Source organism: Parasteatoda tepidariorum, chromosome 1 (genome assembly GCF_043381705.1).
Source record: "Parasteatoda tepidariorum isolate YZ-2023 chromosome 1, CAS_Ptep_4.0, whole genome shotgun sequence".
NCBI lineage: Eukaryota > Metazoa > Arthropoda > Arachnida > Araneae > Theridiidae > Parasteatoda > Parasteatoda tepidariorum.
In genome coordinates this window covers 51904479-51922741 of record NC_092204.1, presented here as the reverse complement: position 1 = coordinate 51922741, position 18263 = coordinate 51904479, and the positions used below count along the sequence as shown (strand labels likewise).

Below are 18263 nucleotides of genomic sequence, written 5' to 3'. Positions count from 1 at the left end.
CATTAAAGTATGTAGTCTTAAGTTTAATTTGCACAAAGAAAGAAGTTTATATGTGAAAAATTGTTCGAGTAATTACAAATTTACAAAAAAATTGGATTTTGGGTAGCCCCGCTCACACGAATGTCGGGTATCACCGCCCAATTTTATTTCGTCGATAAATGTACGGTTGCAAAGATTACTATTTTATTGCTTCGATTATGTTATATGAATTTTTAACAACAAATATTGTTGTTATTAAATGATTGTTATTAAATGATAGAATTCACTAAAAGTATATAAATATGTAATAAATAAAATAATTTTGTGATAAAAATGATAAATGAGGTTTATCTATTGTCATTACATTAGTCATTTTCCTTTACACCTGAAAAAACAGTCAAAAAACATAATTTTTGTAACTGGGCGGGGCTACCCGACACGTTTTGAAAAGAGCTAAAAAACATGTTTTTTTAAATTTCGATTTTTTTAAGTTAAACTATTCTTTTTTTGTTTTATTCTTTTTGCATTATTTAATTAGATGATAAAATAATAAAAACATAAAAAAATATTGATTATTACTCAATATTATACAGAAATATAAACAATACTCCTGACTCTCCCCTAAATTGAATTTATAAAAATAATTAACATCACAAACTAAACCTAAATTGAAAAAAAAGATTTTTTTTAAGGTAATGGTTCTAAATAAAGCACACGTGTTTGACCAAAGAAACAACATTACTCAAAACGTCAGTAGATTGTTTTTTGTGATTAAAGCACAACGAATTTTAACGAATTTTGTTGGATATATAATTAATTTAAAATTATTATTTTTATTTATTTTGAGTTGTAATATATTCAAACATTAAAATTAAAATCGGATGATTGGTTTAATGAATTTTATGCTATATAATTAGTATATAAATATTTTTCTTATTTGTTTTGAATATTAACAAGAATCATACCTAATATTCGCAATCAATCAGTAAATATAACGAACTTTATGTGAGATAAATAATTAGTATCTATGTATTATTCACATTTAATTTGAATATTATAATAATCATGAGTAATAATCGCAATCAATCGATGAATATAACGAATGTTATGTGGGAGAAATAATTAGTATCTAAGTATTTTTCACATTTTTTTAAATATTGATAATAATCATGCGTAATAATCACAATCAATAAATCAATAAATAAAGCCAATGTTATGCTTGATAAATAATTAATATCTAAGTATTTTTCACATTTAAGTTGAATATTAATAATAATCATGTGTAATAATCGTAACTGAGCCGTAAATATAAGGAATTTTATGTGAGAGATATAATTAGTATCAATTGATAAATATAAGGAATTTAATGTGAAATAGATAATTGCTTGTTCTCCTTTTTTTGACTTTTATTTAAAATACTTTTATTGGGTTACCTTTTAATGTAAATCAGAAATTTATCAAACAGTTAGATCAAATATGCACGATACAACTAAATTTATACAAATAAAGCAATTCTTATTTTAATTACTTGGAAAAAAATCCATAACTCATGCTCATGAACTATGCTGTTTCAACAAAAGTTCCATCAATTTATAATATGAATATCAAGGTTAAATTATTTTGAAATATTTTAGAATTCTTTCTTTAAATAAAATTCTACTTTTGCGCAAGAGATAGCGATTTCGAAATATCAAGGATTATAATTCAGCCTATTCATAGTCTAGTCTACAAGAAACATAACAATTTTGATCATTAACTGTAATAAATGATCAAATTTTGTTTATATAGCATTAGAAATCTTTCAAATGATTTCAAAGCAAAATATAAATTTGATTTATGATCACTGAATATAAAAACACTTTAAACAGGTTGTTAAATCAAGTATTTTCATTTCATATTTCTTACTGATTCATATTTTGTATTTATTAAAAAAAACGATTGTTACTGATCAGACGATCTGATCATGCGAGTTGAAGGTTAAACCGTAAAAATTGTATACTTATATTGTTGGGCATCATTCCAGCTTCAAATGATAGAAAAATAGTTTTCACTGTTAACAATGTGGACTATTAGAACGATTATATTATTATACTTTTAGCTATTAGAGCTCTTAGAAACCATTTTATCTATTTAGAACACTTACAATTGAGAAAAATATCTACTGCTACCTACTCCACGGACAATTTTAAGCTTACAACATTTTAGAACAAATGAAATTTCTAATATTAATCGAATTCTCGATATCAGAGCTAACATTGACATTCTGAAAAGTGGTGTACCAGTTTTTCGTTTTTTTAATCATATTTCATAGGTATAGATAGATTTTAAAATGCTTTTGAAAGTTTTGAGCTTTGCAGCGTCATCCATAAAATGAAGTCACACTTTTTTTTAATATGAATGATCCCCCTTCTAATTGTCACAAAGTGTCATAGGAAGAGGTGATAATCATTATGGAGCCGTCAATAAATCATGCCATGCTTGGAGGTGAGGGTGGGGGTTTGTGAAATTGAGACAGTTAGTTGATTTTGACAGCTAACATTTTTGTTAAAATACATATATTCAAAATATTCAGTAGGAAAAAATTCCGTTAAAATTATCGTAATCTATGGTAATGACATTTCTGGTTAAAAATCAACAACATAATTATGGTATAAACTAAAATCAACAATATTTAAACCATTCAATTAGAAATTGCTTTGTTCAAATGGTAACGGTTTACCGGAGATTCTTGTTTTTAAAATTATAGTTCTTACTACGACTTATTTAGTAAAAAAAATGAAAAGTGAAAAGCAAATTTAACCAAATTAATTTGTTTTATGCACTGAAGACTCGCTCTTCTTGCGGTTTGAGATAAAACTAAATAATCAATAAATCAGTAATAATCAACATTACTAAGTCAGGCAGGAAATTGAAGAAGATATTTGGTCACAAATAATTAACTTAAAAAAGACCAGTTTTTCTGCTTGTTGTTATTTATTGAACTTACTGGTGGCCTTTTAGTTGTTAGATTAAGCAAAAAATGATTTTTTTTCCTAAGTTCATCCTTAAAATGAAAAGTTTTCTTAAAATGAAGACTAACAATGCTCAATATCATTTGACATAATTCTATTGCTCGAGACCAATTCTTGATAGTAAAAAATTACCATTATCATATGCCATACGGAAAGAAATATTTTCCCTGTATTTATAGTGGGTAAAGTGATATGTGCATTAGTATGTATAGTACTTATTAAAACAGCAGCAATTAACACAATATCGGTAATACGTATTACAAAATTTTTTCTATTTTTCGAATTATTATTTTTAAATTGAAAATAAGAAGGAGATCATCAACAATCTTTAATACGTGTGAGAAGACATAAATATAAAGTTTTAAATCCGAAATGATAAGCGTGATATTTGACAAAACTAATGGTAATTTTTTCACGGCATGTCTCCAGAGGAAACAGATTAAGTCTACATATGAAAGAATCATGGAAAAAGATAGATAAACTTTACTTTGCTATTAGCCAGTTGAGATTACTCATGCAAGTTATACTTTGGTAGAAATGTTTTAGAGCTCCAATGGCATCGGGCTAATCACTAGAGGATTTAGTGGTTTTTACCTCCATTTTGTACAAACGCTAATTAGTTTCGCTTCAAAGAATTTTTCTTGGAGAAGAATATAATCTTGTTCTTTAAATAGGTGTTCTCTTGTCTTCTAGAATCAAGGCTAGGAAGTTGAAATTGAAAGAAAAAAAAAGTTGCACATCCACAGAGTGGATTCTGTGCTAGAAATTCGTGAAGTGGTAACCCGAATTATGAAGAAAAGTGAGAGCCCCGTAACTAATTATGTTCACGTAGTATACCAAGATAGCACAAAATTCCCCAAACTGTTTTATAATTTTTTTTTGTAAATCAAATGAATAATTTTAGGATAAAACTGTAAATTTTTAATGAAAAATTTAAAATAGTTTTTGAGGTTCAACAACTAGACCTATATATATTTTGCATAAAAACTAAGAAAAATACTTCTATTTAATTTCAGAAATAAATTAAAATATAACAAGATGACAATTTGACCGCAATCAGCGCTATTTTAAAGATTGCTTGCTTTTTTAAATTAAAAAATTACCGAATTCTCGCAAATTAAAGCGATACATACCATTAAGACATCTACTCCGCGAAAGTTGATATTACGCTGCCTCTAAATCGTCTTTCATCAGCTTTCGGACTGACAAGGCTAATTAAAATTCTATGCCAGTTTGCTCCAAAAATTGTGACTAAAATGCATGAATATAAGACTAAATATATGTATGTTTATTTTATCTTTTCAAACGAAGTTATATTCGATGAAAAAGCAAATGCTACGCACTAAAATCATTCATATCTTCCTTTATAAAAGAGTTAGAATCAAATAAATTTACCCCAAAATTTTGCGAGTTATGTTTTGACAAACAAACTAATGACATAATGTTTGAGCGAAATAACAAAAAGAAGAAACGTATAAACTTTAACGTTCATTTACTTAAATTCACTAAAATGCCACTCAGCCGGATCTTGGCCACTGAGCTCCTCATTTCAATAATGCCTTTTACGAATAATAAATCAAATTTTATATTTTATTTTATAAGCGTCGTGGAACAGCCGATCCAATTTTTTGGTTTACTAATGTTCAACTCCGTATCCTTATAATTTTGAATCCAATCCAGAAGACAAGGGAACTCCTGGATCAAGTATTGGAAGAAAATTACCTTCGTGGAGGACTTTTTTATGGGACCACGTCTCATTTACGTTACATGGTGAGAAAAACCACGAAACTCTCACACGGTTAGCCTGACGGCAAGGGTCCCATGATCCATCTACCACTGAGGATATTTTACGTCAGCGCTGTGGTCGATGTCCAATTCGTATCGACCAGCCATCGTGGGGATTCGAACCAGGATCACCCCATTGAAAGGCGAACTCTCTATCCCTTGAACCATCACGGCTCAATAAATCAAATTAGCAGTTTTTTCCAAAATTAAACTGTGAATTTATTTGTTATTATTAATGATGAGAAGCAAATAATAGAGATAAAATTTCAAACCAGTTCTTCAAAAAATATGAGTAGTTTATTTTATCAAATTCACTTGATGTACTGAATTTTAAAGTGATTTCAGAACTTAGTTACAAAAAAAAAGCTTTACAATTGACCAGAACAAGAAGTAAATTGAAGTTGGTTGTCCCACTTGACGAAGTTTTCTTGCATACTGCTTCCTTAACCCGTTTCAATCACCTGTCTCAAATCTACACCAGTTTTAAATCTTTTTTTGAAGGCTAAAGAAGACACAAACTGCTCCAAAATGACGCAAATTATCGAGTGACTGATTCACTCAATAATTTGCGTCATTTGTAAAAATATGCCATAATAATAACATGAATATGGCAAATAATAATAGCATAAAAATATGACTTTAGTATAATCCAAAAATTTTTCTTACTTGGAATAATTTTTACTAAATTTTTTTTTTCCACATAAATATTGCAGAAGAAAAAATGGTTCAGATATTCATCGAAAATTTGAAATAAAATCATATAGTTATGATATATGACATAGAATAATGAATATAATTTTCAGGAAAATTTACATCCATTTAGGAATAATTATCAGGAAATCAATAAAGTTGGAGTTTTCTCCATTTAAAATTTTATGCAACCATGAATCATCCCAAGTCCCATTTTTTAGAATTAGTTTTCATGCTTACTCTCTATAGAAAAGTATTGGATCATACATTTTTAGCATTCCAATTATGTAAATTTAAAATATCACAAGATAAAGGCAATTTATTTTCTATAGTTAATCCTCGTAAACTAGCAAAATGCTTTCAAACAAATCACATGTGAGTATGGAGGACTAAAACTATTGTCAAAAAACCACCACAACCAAGTATATAACAAGAAACTATTTTTAAGCTGTTTTAACAATGCAGTTAGATTATAATTAAATTGGTTACAAGTTTGGTCAAATTATACATCTGCATTGATCATTCTTCATGCATCATTTTTCAACTACCTGTCTTATAAGATATTGAAGGGGAACAGTGCGTAAAAAAATAAACGGACTACTCTCAATAATTTTTGATCTAATGATAGGATCTTCTCGTTCTAGGACTTAATTTTAACGGTTTGAAGGGTTTCAAATATGCCAATTAATTAGTGCAGACGATAATTTAAGCCATGAAATCCGACACAAAAACGTACTTTCTCTGAATAAACATAGCTTTATTCGATGGATGTGGATTTCTGATCCTCAAAATATAGGAGGTAGCCGCAATTAGGAAAATATGGTCCCAATACTTTTGTCAGGAGAGCAATCCAAAGTTTGGACCCCCTAATGTTCATTTTATTTTATTAAACTTTATTTTTTGCTTATTTCGCCACATCTCGCGAATTTTTTAAGTGAATTGAAAAATCTTTGCACACAATTATAAAATTCGTTTATCCAAAGATAATTCCATGCAAAAAATAAATTTTAGAAAATATTTACTATTTTTTTATTATTTTATTTAATAACAGTCGTAAAACTTTTGAATATAGGAAGGAATATAAATTTTTATATTTTTTAAAAGTATCTTAAATTTACAAAATGCCAAATTTTGAGCGAAATTGGTTGAATAGTTCCAGAGAAATCGAATTTTAAATATACGACTTCTTTAACTTCTTAACTTTAACTCGTACCTTAAAGTATCGTTTGCAGTGAGTAATTAGCATATTTGAGGTAATCACCTCGAAACGTTAAGATTAAGTCCTAGAACGTGACGATCTGATTAGTAGATCAAAAGTTATTTCGGGTGGTTTATTTTTTTCTCTTTTTTTGGCTCACTGTACATTCAGTAGGGGTTGCAAATTAATATTCAAACGAGGAAAATATAAAATCGCTACAGTAATAGAATAAATCCCGACCATAGATGTTAGGACTAAAAACAACAAAACCCATTTGATTTCCAGAGAACTTTCTTCTCTGAGGAGCCAAAAGTTGATTATTAAACTCACTTGCAAGTTTCATGAAGCAATCAAAGTAGTATTGATACTTTTCACTAAACATTCCTCACAAGGTATTCGGTAGATTTCGATACTGTTATTGTTTCTTTCTTGTTTGAATATTTTTTTCCCAATGCCCACCCAGNAAAAAAAATTAACAAGCTAACAATAAATAACTAGCAAAGAAAAATTAACAGTTCTACTTAAACTAACATCTTATATCCCTAATATAAATTACTTGTCATCTAATCTGCAACAATGGAAGTCACACTGATGTCACTTTAAGTTGAATTACGCTTATAACTGAGACATTGCAAAATGCACTTTTTTTTTCTCAGTAAAAAAAAGAGTTTTGAGTTGATAGTATTTAATATTATTTTTTACCTAATAATCACGAAGTCAAAACTATTTGTCAGCACGTCTATGACTTCATTAAACAATTTTCTAGAAAAAAATGGCACGCAGGTGCATAAAGGTTCGCCATCCCTGCCCTAGACTATTAGAATACGAGACTAACAGTTAAGCTTAAATGGCACAGTACCCACAAAGATTACAATGAAAATTCTATCAATGTATTTAAAGAGACGTCTAGATGAAGCAGGTAAAAAAAAAGGTTTTTAAAAGCCTTACAAAACGTTCGTTTTTTTAGTAGTAAAGATTTATTTATTATTACTAGGATGACAAACAGTGCCCTATTATAATTAAAAAAGCAAGGGTTATTACAAAATCACGAAGTTCATAACATTTAATAAATTTTTATTTTTTTCCATTGTTTCATAAACATAAAACATTTGCGTTACTTTTCATCAATTGTGTTTACAAATTAGTTACACGTCCCATAAATAACACCATATCATTCCTCTTATCTTGTATTAGAAACATGAAGGGATGATCTGCAACAAACGCAGGGTCTGGTGTGAGCCTAACGACACCGATTCCAGTAGCTGCTGCAGCTTCACTTCCTTTTTCATTGACTTCTATAGCTGCCTTGTGTACAACCTGGTTGACAAATAAACCACGTTTTTCTGTTATTCCCGAGAAATCAGACAAACTAGGATTAAATATGTCTTTGGCACCAAGAGCATTGAAGTCTGAAGACATCTCGTGAGAGTATTTAATCTTAAACTTCGGCAATGCTAGATTAAGTGTTGTAGGTCTAAGCTCTTTCTGATAAGTCTTGATATCTTCTGCAGTGAACTTGTCTTCTCTTTCTTGAAGTCCATCCTGGGCATTTGGTAATAAAATGATCATGCTTATGTCTTTGCCTTTGTAAGGTAACTCGATTATTTGGCATTCGTCGTTTCTGAAGTATGGGAATTTCTCCTTAACATGCATGAATGGAACACTCCTGAAATAAACAAGAGGTTAGTTTTAAAATTAAATTGTTTTAATAGCTTTTTTAATAATAATTATTGATTAAGATAAAAAGGGGATAATAAAATGATACACACCCAGTAAGAAAAAATCGGGAAAAAGATTTGAGGGTATTTGAAACAAAGCCTATTTTTCCTTCAAATTATCTATAGATTTTATTTTCTGCAGAAAACTTTCAGAATGAATTCTCTAAATTTTTTGCAAAATTAGGCAGAAAGTTTATAAGTTGCAGAAGGTGAAGGAAATAAAATTATCTTCTATCGAAAATCTTCAGAATGAATTTTTAAAATTTTCTGTAAAATATAGGCTTAAAAAGTAGGCTAAGGTATCTTCCGAAGTTATTTATTTTAGATCACAAAGTGTTCTCCCTCCACCTCCAAAAATATGTATGTTGTGATTCATCTTCCTCTCGGCACTTACCCCTTCATCTAATTTTGAATACCATCAGTGGCACCCAGAGATTATTATAGGAGACTGAGGATGCAGAATAGTATGTAATGTGCAAAAAAAATTATAAACTCCTTTCATCTTAAGAATTACGAAATATACAACTTTTTAGTGTCTGCCGCTGATAGTGGAGAGAACTGATTCATCGAATAATCAAAATATTAAAAAAAGTTGATAAAAGTGTAAGTAATTTGTTAAAATTATAAATAAATAATAAATTTATGATTGCTTCAAAATGACTCTATGAAATGTCTACAAAAAATCTGCATATTACTTCAAATTACTTATTACTCATAATCTGCATTAATCTACTCTTTAAGGAAAATTGAAACTTTCAAAATGACAATGAAATGTCTTAAAAAGGTACTCAGATATTTTATGGAAGAAGTAAAACCTTAGAAAATATCTGAAGATTTCTGAAGAAATGACTTAAGATATTTTTTTGAAGAGACTTTATTTAATAAAATATTTTTAGGTGATTAGAACTAATTTTTACAGCTACTTTACCTATCATGAAATATTTAATTCGGTTTACGAATATAAACAAAGAAAAAATTTATTGATTATTATCTTATAAAGTCAGCTGTAATAGATCAAAAAACTAATATTGCATATTTATGAAGTCACTTAATTAAATCAAACTATTTTTTTTAAACTTAGATGTTACTTTTCATAAAATAGTTATTATTTGTATTGATAATAAGTTCTCTGAATTTTGTAGCATCTATTTAATTAATTTTTTCAAAACTTTAGATTTCATAAAAATAGTTTGTAGAATTATACGATATATAAATTTTTGTTATCACGTATTTTATTTATTCATGTGCGTAGAATGTTTAAAACTTTTTTGATTGGAAAACGATTTGAAAAAAGATAAATCTGGATGTTGTAAGCTTCTAATAAGCTTTTAATTTAAACTAAATCTATACGACAGCAAAAAAAAAAAAACTCGGGAGATAATTTCGCAATTTTCAAATTAAAGCTAAATTTAAGCATTTTTCTGTCGTCTTGAAAACATCTAGTATGACGACGGTATTAAAAATTTATCGTAAAAAGGTTAGACATTAAAATGCTGAAAAGGTAAAAAGGAAAAACATCAGCAAAAAGCTTTAGAGTTTAGAATCATTAATCATAAAGTATAGTGTAGAAAACAAAGCGAGTTTCGCCAGATCCGACAGATCGCATCAGCTTGAAAACAATACATATTCAAAAAATGCATAACTCACCCATTATAACAGAGGAAGGACGTAAAAAAAAAAGAAATCGCTGAAGAACATTTATAAGAAAATAAAAAATAAAAATTTCAAGAGCTTAATTGTAAAAAAAACATTACACTAAAAAAAAAAGAAAAAAAAACACCATCCTACAAAATAAAAAAGGAGTAAAAGCAACTTCATTTGCCAATAAATGTGGCAAGGAGTCCCAAAGAGAATATGAATAATTGATGAAAAAATATTTTCTGAGAGTGTAGCGTATCTACCACTACAAAATTACAACTGCAATTCACTAGCATATAAGACGTGTTAACTCGACTCTATATCGGGGTACCTTTTCATAGATGAAGGTTGACATAGTCGATAACCACTCTCCCCACATTGGTGACCCAGACGTGATGCGAACACGCCTACCTTGACCGAAACTTCTACTTCGATATGAACACGCCTACCTTGATAGTAACGTCCACTTCAATCTGGAAACGTCTATTTCGATGGATGGACCACGTTGAACTTGCGACTTGTGACTGCGACATTATCCACCTCCTCATGCCGTTGCTTCTCAGTCTCGATCACACACGACGTATGCACTCGACTGCTAACGGCTACACAGAAGCGACTACGACCGTAAAGTCAATACACCATTCAGATTCAGCACTCAATCAGTAATCTTAATACAGCTCTTCCGGCTTCGCACAAAAAATAGCAATGACTCAACTAGTGGTATCCATACATCGAATTCTACCACTGGTGGGGGAGTACTGTAGCGTATCTACCCCTACAAAATTACAACTGCAATTCACTAGTATATAAGACATGTTAACTCGACTCTATGTCGGGGTACCTTTTCATAGATGAAGGTTGACATTGTCGATAATCACTCTCCCCACAAGAGTATCGCTATGACATCATACAACCTTTCTTTTATGTTGGCTTTGTTCTTGGCGTAGAAACCAAAAATGATTGGCTCAAGGAAAATAACTGTGCAATTAAACTAAGAATTATTCCACATAGATATTAACCATTCGAAGTAAAATTAATATTATAATAAACGATTATTTGAATCGTAAACAATTCATTAAAATATTTCAACCCAATATTGCGGAAGCAATACATAAAACAAATAGTTTATTTGACACGCAAACTAATAATTTGATATTGATTACATAAATTACATTAAAGAGGAAGTAATTAAGTCACAACAATTATTCTTAATTAAAATTTAATAAAAATATACCATATTAAAGTAACATAATGATATCAATTGCCAATTATTTAACATATGTATATTAATTTGCCAAGGTTATATGTAATTAAATATCCCTTTGTTATAAACATTCATATGTGGTTAGACAATACAAAACTTAGATACAACTTATTTATTTTTTCCAGGTCGTAGGAACACTGAGGTAGTCAACAATTTTAAATTTATTTTGTCACAAGGATAATTTTAAATGGTCTTTGTGAAAATTGGCATCATCTTAAAAGTTCCCGAGTCATGGTATTTGCGATTTGCATCTAAAATTTAAAAAAAAAAGCAATATAATACCCAAAAAACTGCTTAAATTTGCATCTACCTTGACATAATTTCTGTACTCGTTTAAGCGTTTCAAAGCTGGACACTACTCTGAACTTCTTGGTAATGCAATTACTATCACGTAAAGTGGCATTGAAAGCACCAGGCAAATCGGAACTCTGTCAAAGTTTAGATAGAGCACTATTATATTAACGCGATTTCCAGTTATTTCATAAATTTATTGATCTTAATTGTGATGAATTGTGATGATCTTAGCTAGTCAAACGTTTGAGCAAATCTGCTTTCTGAGTAATGAGTTTGCCTATTTTTAACTTCCTTCTGCTACGTTCTCTAAATTAGTTGTAATAGCTAGAAGTTTTTAGAGTTTTCGTCATAAAACTATTCATTCATGCATATTCCTGTATCATCGCTATTGTTTACATATCGGATCCGATGTTATATGTTTATCCCTTCATCAATTCGAAGGAAAAATGCACAGTGATAGATTTACATGGCATCATTAGTTGAGGACTGTGGACTAGAGTTCTAACCATACTTTTCTTTAAACATCACCTTTGTTGGTTAGGAATAACGCTCATGATGTAAATCAGTATAAAATACACAGGCTTTTAAAATTTCAGCTAGATGAGTAACATGAATTGCAGCTAGATGAGCGATTAGAATTTAAATTAGATGAGTGAATTGATGTTCAACTAGATGACGATTAGAATTTCAGCTAGATAATTAATTTGAATTTCAAGTTAGATGAGGGAATTGAATTATAAGTAGATAAGCAATTTAAATTTCAAGTATATTTGAGATAATTTAAGTTATGTAATCGATTTAAAGTTGAACTAGATGATCAATTAGAATTTCAGCTAGATAATTAATTTGAATTTCAAGTAGATGAGTGATTTGAACTTCAGGTAGATGGATGTTTAGAATTTCAGATTGATAAGCAATTTGAATTTAAAGTAGAAAGGAGATAAGAATTTGAGTTGTGCAAGCAATTTAACGTTCAACTAGATGATCAATTCGAATTTTACCTAGGTAATTAATTAAAAATTCAAGTAGATGAGCGATTTGAACTTGACAGCTTAAAACGCTCGCAGTGTCATGAAGAAATCATGAAATTAATAATAAATTGTTGATTCAAAGCATTAATGTTCACGAAGTTATTGTTTCAATTAAACAAGCACGAGTAAATTTTTATAAAATGTTTTCTTATATATAGATTTCTACAAATAGTTTATTTTTCGAAATTGTTTTAAAATCGTATATCTACATTGGAAAGTCCTTATATTAATAATTTCACCAACGGAGGATAAAGGATCGTATCTAAAAATAAAATATTGTTGTAATTTTAATGCTTCTAAGAAATGTTTGTAAACACAACCGTATAGAAAAGCTCAATAAAAGAATACTTTCATATAAAACATTATTTAAGACAAAGAAAAAAAAACTTACTTAACTTCATCATCTTCACCATGGTTGTAAAAATCTCCATTTAAAGTTAACTTTGGGTCGAACTGAATTTGCCATGTTCCTTTGAAGTATACAGCATTCAATATGAGCAATAAAGTTGATGGGCTTAAATTAGTCAAAAACTTGTCTATTTTCCCATTCGTTTGCTCTTTTACCCAATTATTCACATCTTTCAATATTTGGCCCGAATTTTCAGCAAAATCAACCACCTGAGCATCTGCATGGAAGGAATTTTGAACTTCTTCTATGTAATCTTGATTTACATCAAATGTATCTGATAATAGCACTTCATTTGCGAGATTTAAGACATAAGCGCTATTATCTTGTACATTCCCAGGCAATAATATGTTTAGGTACTGGTCGAAAGCTGATGGAACCTTTGAACTAGATAATCGAGCAGTGTTATAACCTAAGACGTTTTTGAGTTGCTGAAATAAATATATAAACTGACTATAGCAAGCATATTTAAAACTGCTTAGTTTACATACATTCATTAAAAACTGGTAAAGCAGAAATAATCATATGGTTGAAAAATTCAAAACAGAATACTAAGCATAATATTGTAAAGAGCGAACAAAAACTCAGTGTTTAAAACTAACATTAAGCGACAGAGATGGTGAATAGTAATCGTTTTGTTTTCTTCCCGTGATAAAATGCCAACTAAACCGCAGTTTTTTCTTACAATAACTAAACTAAGCAATAATCTAATAAAAATTCTGTAACCTCCCTAATTGTAGGCTCTAAGATATGTGAATGGTTGCGACCTTTACTTCAGTGGGTGTATTTGTAAACTGAATTTATGGAGAAGATTTTCGATCTGAAATGATCGGAAATCGGATCGAGACTGAACAAGATGATTTTGACCGAAAGACTACGAACACTCGAATAGTTGGGTACCAATCCATTTCAAATTCAAGTTATAAACACACATAAGAAAACTTTCTCAACTGCAAACATTTCTCTGTTACTTTACATCACCACCTGCTTTAGATTAATTTTTATACTATAGAAACAGAATTGTTGTGTTCGAAAAAACTTTTTTATAGCAAAATTTTGATGTTTCCTTGACTGCCTCATGATTAGAGAATTCCCAATTGAGGCTATTGCCTTTCCCCACAAGTTATACATTTTCGTTTTGTTTGCTTTCAACTAATATTTTAATATGTATTTTGAGTTTGAGAATCTGGCAACTTCGATAAAAAAAACTGGGTGCTTAAAGCTGGAGAAAAAGACGATCATTGATACACAGATGCATGATATATGACCTTTAACGTCAGCTAATCGCTTATAAACAGGATGACATAGTAAAGTCGAGCTAAATTTCTCCCTATTTTATAAACTTCACATTAACTAACAGTCTAACATATTAGACTGTTAATTAACAAATACGTGAAGTTTATAAAATACAACACCGTATCGCACCGTATCGAATTTGTTAAACTTTAATTTTTCTCGTCAACGCCTTAAACTTTACTTAGATTTATTATTTGTTTATGTTTTTTATTGAAACCGTGATATATTTTTCTTTTGTGTACCTGGCAACATCGATGCATAATTAGTTTGTTTATGTTCTACATGGCTTCATGCCTGTCTCTGTGTTAAGTAAGAGATTTATAGTGAAAGATTGAAATCTTTGTGAAAGAATATAGAATGCGTAACTTAAGGCAGTTGATACTTGATGAGCTTGGTTTACTCAAAATAGAAGGGAAGGAACAGCTGACAATGTAAACAAATGTCACGTTTCATAACCAATCAAGATCAAGATACCCATACTACGTCACTTGCAGGTATCCCTGTCTGTTATTATTTATATTTTCTGCGTACCATTTCTGAGTAAGGTAACAGGGTACGTTTAGTTAGCCGATTGCAAGGAAATTTGACTATTCTTGTAATATTTTTATATTTTATGTCCGGCAAATCGAAAAGTACCGATATATATATATATACGTAGAGAAAGAAACAAAAATCAGGTACGAGTAACTTCTGCAATTTTTGATTGCTTCTGTGATACATATTACTGATTTGTGTGGTTTTCATACAGTCGTACAATAGAAAACTCAACATAAGCAACACAAAAAAAATCAAATTCTAATTTTTATTTTCTTATATTTGGCATTTATGACTTATGTATGATAAGCTACTTATTAAAACATAATTTCAAAATAAATTTTTCACAATAAATCAAATCAATTCAAAAATCAATTTTTCATTTATTGAGGCGTTGATCTCATTAGCAAGGTTAAGTTTTTTTTTTCAATTGCGTGGTAATATATGCTTGATTTGAAAATTAAAAAAGGTAAAAAAGCTCCAAATTAAAGGAAAACAGAAAATGCGGGCTTAATAAGCAAATTCATTTAAGTAATTAAGTGATAAACTAGGATTTCTATTTAAAAATAGAGTGTTTTTAAAGTCAAACGAAAAATTTCAGTTTCGACTTCAAATAAAGAAACTCAAAGTTTGGCGGCTCTGGAAATCGACGCCAAGAATGTTGATCAGCTGAACGCATTAACATCTTAGATGCAGGGTAAATATGCACGTTAAAATGAGATTCAAAATAAAATAATTACTTTTAGAAAAACTGAGACCATTTTCGAATTCGAAACAGATTGTGAAGTTGCTGAAAATTACAGATGCAATTATCAAGAAGTTTTATAAAAAATCAAAATATTCTTGAGTAAAGATTCTAAATCTATCTCCAAAGGTTCTTTGGAGGACAGAGTTATTAAACTAAAGCTACCGAAAACTGAATTGAAAACTTTTTCGAGTAATCTCAAAGAAAATCTCACTTTCTGAAGTGTTTTTCAAAGATTTATTAGTCCGAGGATGACTAGGAGTCTAAAAACTTCAATATTTATACCAACCAATGATACCCCATTCCAAAGCTGAAGAAAATTATCAAAAAACTATTAAATTAGTACAGTTTTATGTCTAAGAAGATCTTATAAAGAATGATACTGCCGGTAAGAATTCACCTGCTTTAAATGTTTAAAATTTTAACTTCAATCTTAAATATATAGTATTTTTGAAATTAGAACTTCTGATCAAAATAATTTATACTATAAAACGATGCATGTTTTTCGAAAAACTATTATTTGGAGCAAAATCTTTACGAATCATTCTTTTTTTAATTGTTGAGAAACTTTTAAAGTGAATTTTGCTAAGAAAATGTTTAATAACTTTGAAGTTCTATCGACATTTTAAATCAACAATTAGCTTTAGTCAACTCNGTAACGACCGCCTTCCGTGGATATTTGTGCCAGAGCCGCACTTAAGGAGCCAAGGAGCCACATGCGGCTCCGGAGCCGCACTTTGCCGACCACTGCTTTAGGCAGTAAATTTAAACCCATTTTTCAAATACTTTCAAGTTTTTTTTTTCAAAATAAATAAATATCTTACTTTAGCGGAGTTGCCTCTAGTACCAACGTAAAGCATTCCAAAAGCTGTAGACAGACTGATTGGTGAGATGAAAACATTTTCAGCATTATTTTCAGTCAACCTGTGGTAAAGTTTCACTCCTAACTCATTGTTTGCTACTGCCAATTTATTTAAATTATTTTCATTGGCTGCTTCTGTAGAAAATCCCACATTGAAGACGTACAGTGCTAGCATAAAAAAAAATCCATCCATCCTCGCAACCACTTATGAAAAATCTCTAAAATGAAATTCCACAAGTTAGTTCAATTTAGGGTCATAATACTAATTCATGGTATTCCGTAATAACCGCAATTGACATATATGTTTTTAAATTTCTTTTAAGAAATGCAGTGAAAAGGATGTACATACTCGTCGTCGCAAGTTTTTAATATTTTAACTAAGAGAGAAAAACTAAAACGCTATCAAAATCTAGCAAATTACTAGCAATTCGCTAAATTTAGATAGCTTAGATATATTTCAATAGCGATTGAGGAGGGTTTTTGGTATAGGTTTGGAAAATCCGAAATCCTTTAGACTGCTTGAGAAAACAGAAAATAGTTGATTATTAGGCAATCGAATTGGTTCTGATGTTTTGAGTTTTACTTCCAGTGATTAGTCGATTTTGATTGCAGTTTTGTTCCCTAATCACTTAAATGTTAATTGTATTGCTTTTGAGCTTGAATTTTGAATTGTAATCTAAAAATACTTAGTGATTAAGTGATTGGTAATTAAAATATTTTCTTTTTTTTTTAAACTTATGCTCCATTAATTAGTTTCTAAAACTTAACTAGTTTTAAATGTTTTAAATATTCACTACTTTTTTTAAAATATCAGAAATTTACGACAAACTACTTTTAGTTTTAGTTTCAGTAACAGTTCTACGACTACTAACAAACTACTTTTAGTAACAATTTCAAGTTCACTATTTCGCAGTTGTTTTGATTTCAAAGTTTTAGAAATAAGGAAATGAACTCCTACCTTGAAAAGCAGATCATGAAATAAAAAGAGATCGAAAATTTATGTCAGCAGTTCTCTTGCATCACCATTATTTAAATGCAGATATACAAACATAAAATTGCTTAATCATGCTAATGTAAATTCATTGCACATTTCCAACTGTTTCAATAGAAGCACATTTAATCCTTTGTCTATAATTTTAAGTTTATTGGCCAATTTTTAATTCATTCCTGGTCAACAATTTCCTCCTAACATTTAATTTTGGCAAAATATTTTTCAATATTAATGTAAGCCACATTTATATATGAACGCTAATCTATACAAACTGTTTACAACACGTGTTGTGTATTTCTCTTGTTAAGGTTTTTAAGATAACACAAGAGCAGTGCTTTCCAACCCTCGGGCCGCGGATGGGACGCATGATACCGGGATCAAATGGTACCTGGCCGCCCAAGGAAGATTAAATTATTTTCATTTTATTTAATGTGGCGTATTTCTCTAGTGTGTGTACAACTTTCTAAAATCAAGAGGTTAACGTCACTGAGAGACGTCACTTAAAGCACCAGCGCATGTTGTATTTTATTTCGAAGACACTTTAAAAAGCAATTAAATTAAAATTACTAAATCAAAACAATCTAAAATCGAAACAATCAATGTCCCTACATCCCTTCAACTGGCCGCGGTAAAATTATGAAACGTTGACCGGTCCGAGGCGATAAAAAGTTTTTGGAGCTCCCCACTAGAGAGCCTCACCCCTACTCGATGCGCTCACCAGTTCCCTGTTTCGGAATCGGATCTTTCGGATTGCTTCGCGACTCGCGCCTGTTTTGCTATTTTCTAGTTCATATGATTCTTATCTTTTTTATTTTGGCTCT

The 18263-nt window shown here is 29.8% G+C and overlaps 1 protein-coding gene across 1 annotated transcript; it reads right to left on the bottom strand.

Moving 5' to 3' along the window:
* Positions 1–7720: 7720 nt before the first annotated feature.
* Positions 7721–17543, bottom strand: LOC107439739 (leukocyte elastase inhibitor-like). Its single transcript, XM_016052423.3, has 4 exons — positions 17410–17543; positions 16414–16669; positions 13000–13445; positions 7721–8329 (listed from the first exon to the last, which is right to left on the bottom strand). The coding sequence occupies exons 2-4, from the start codon at positions 16642–16644 to the stop codon at positions 7798–7800; spliced, it is 1209 nt and encodes a 402-aa protein (XP_015907909.3). The 5' UTR covers positions 16645–16669; positions 17410–17543; the 3' UTR covers positions 7721–7797.
* Positions 17544–18263: the final 720 nt, after the last annotated feature.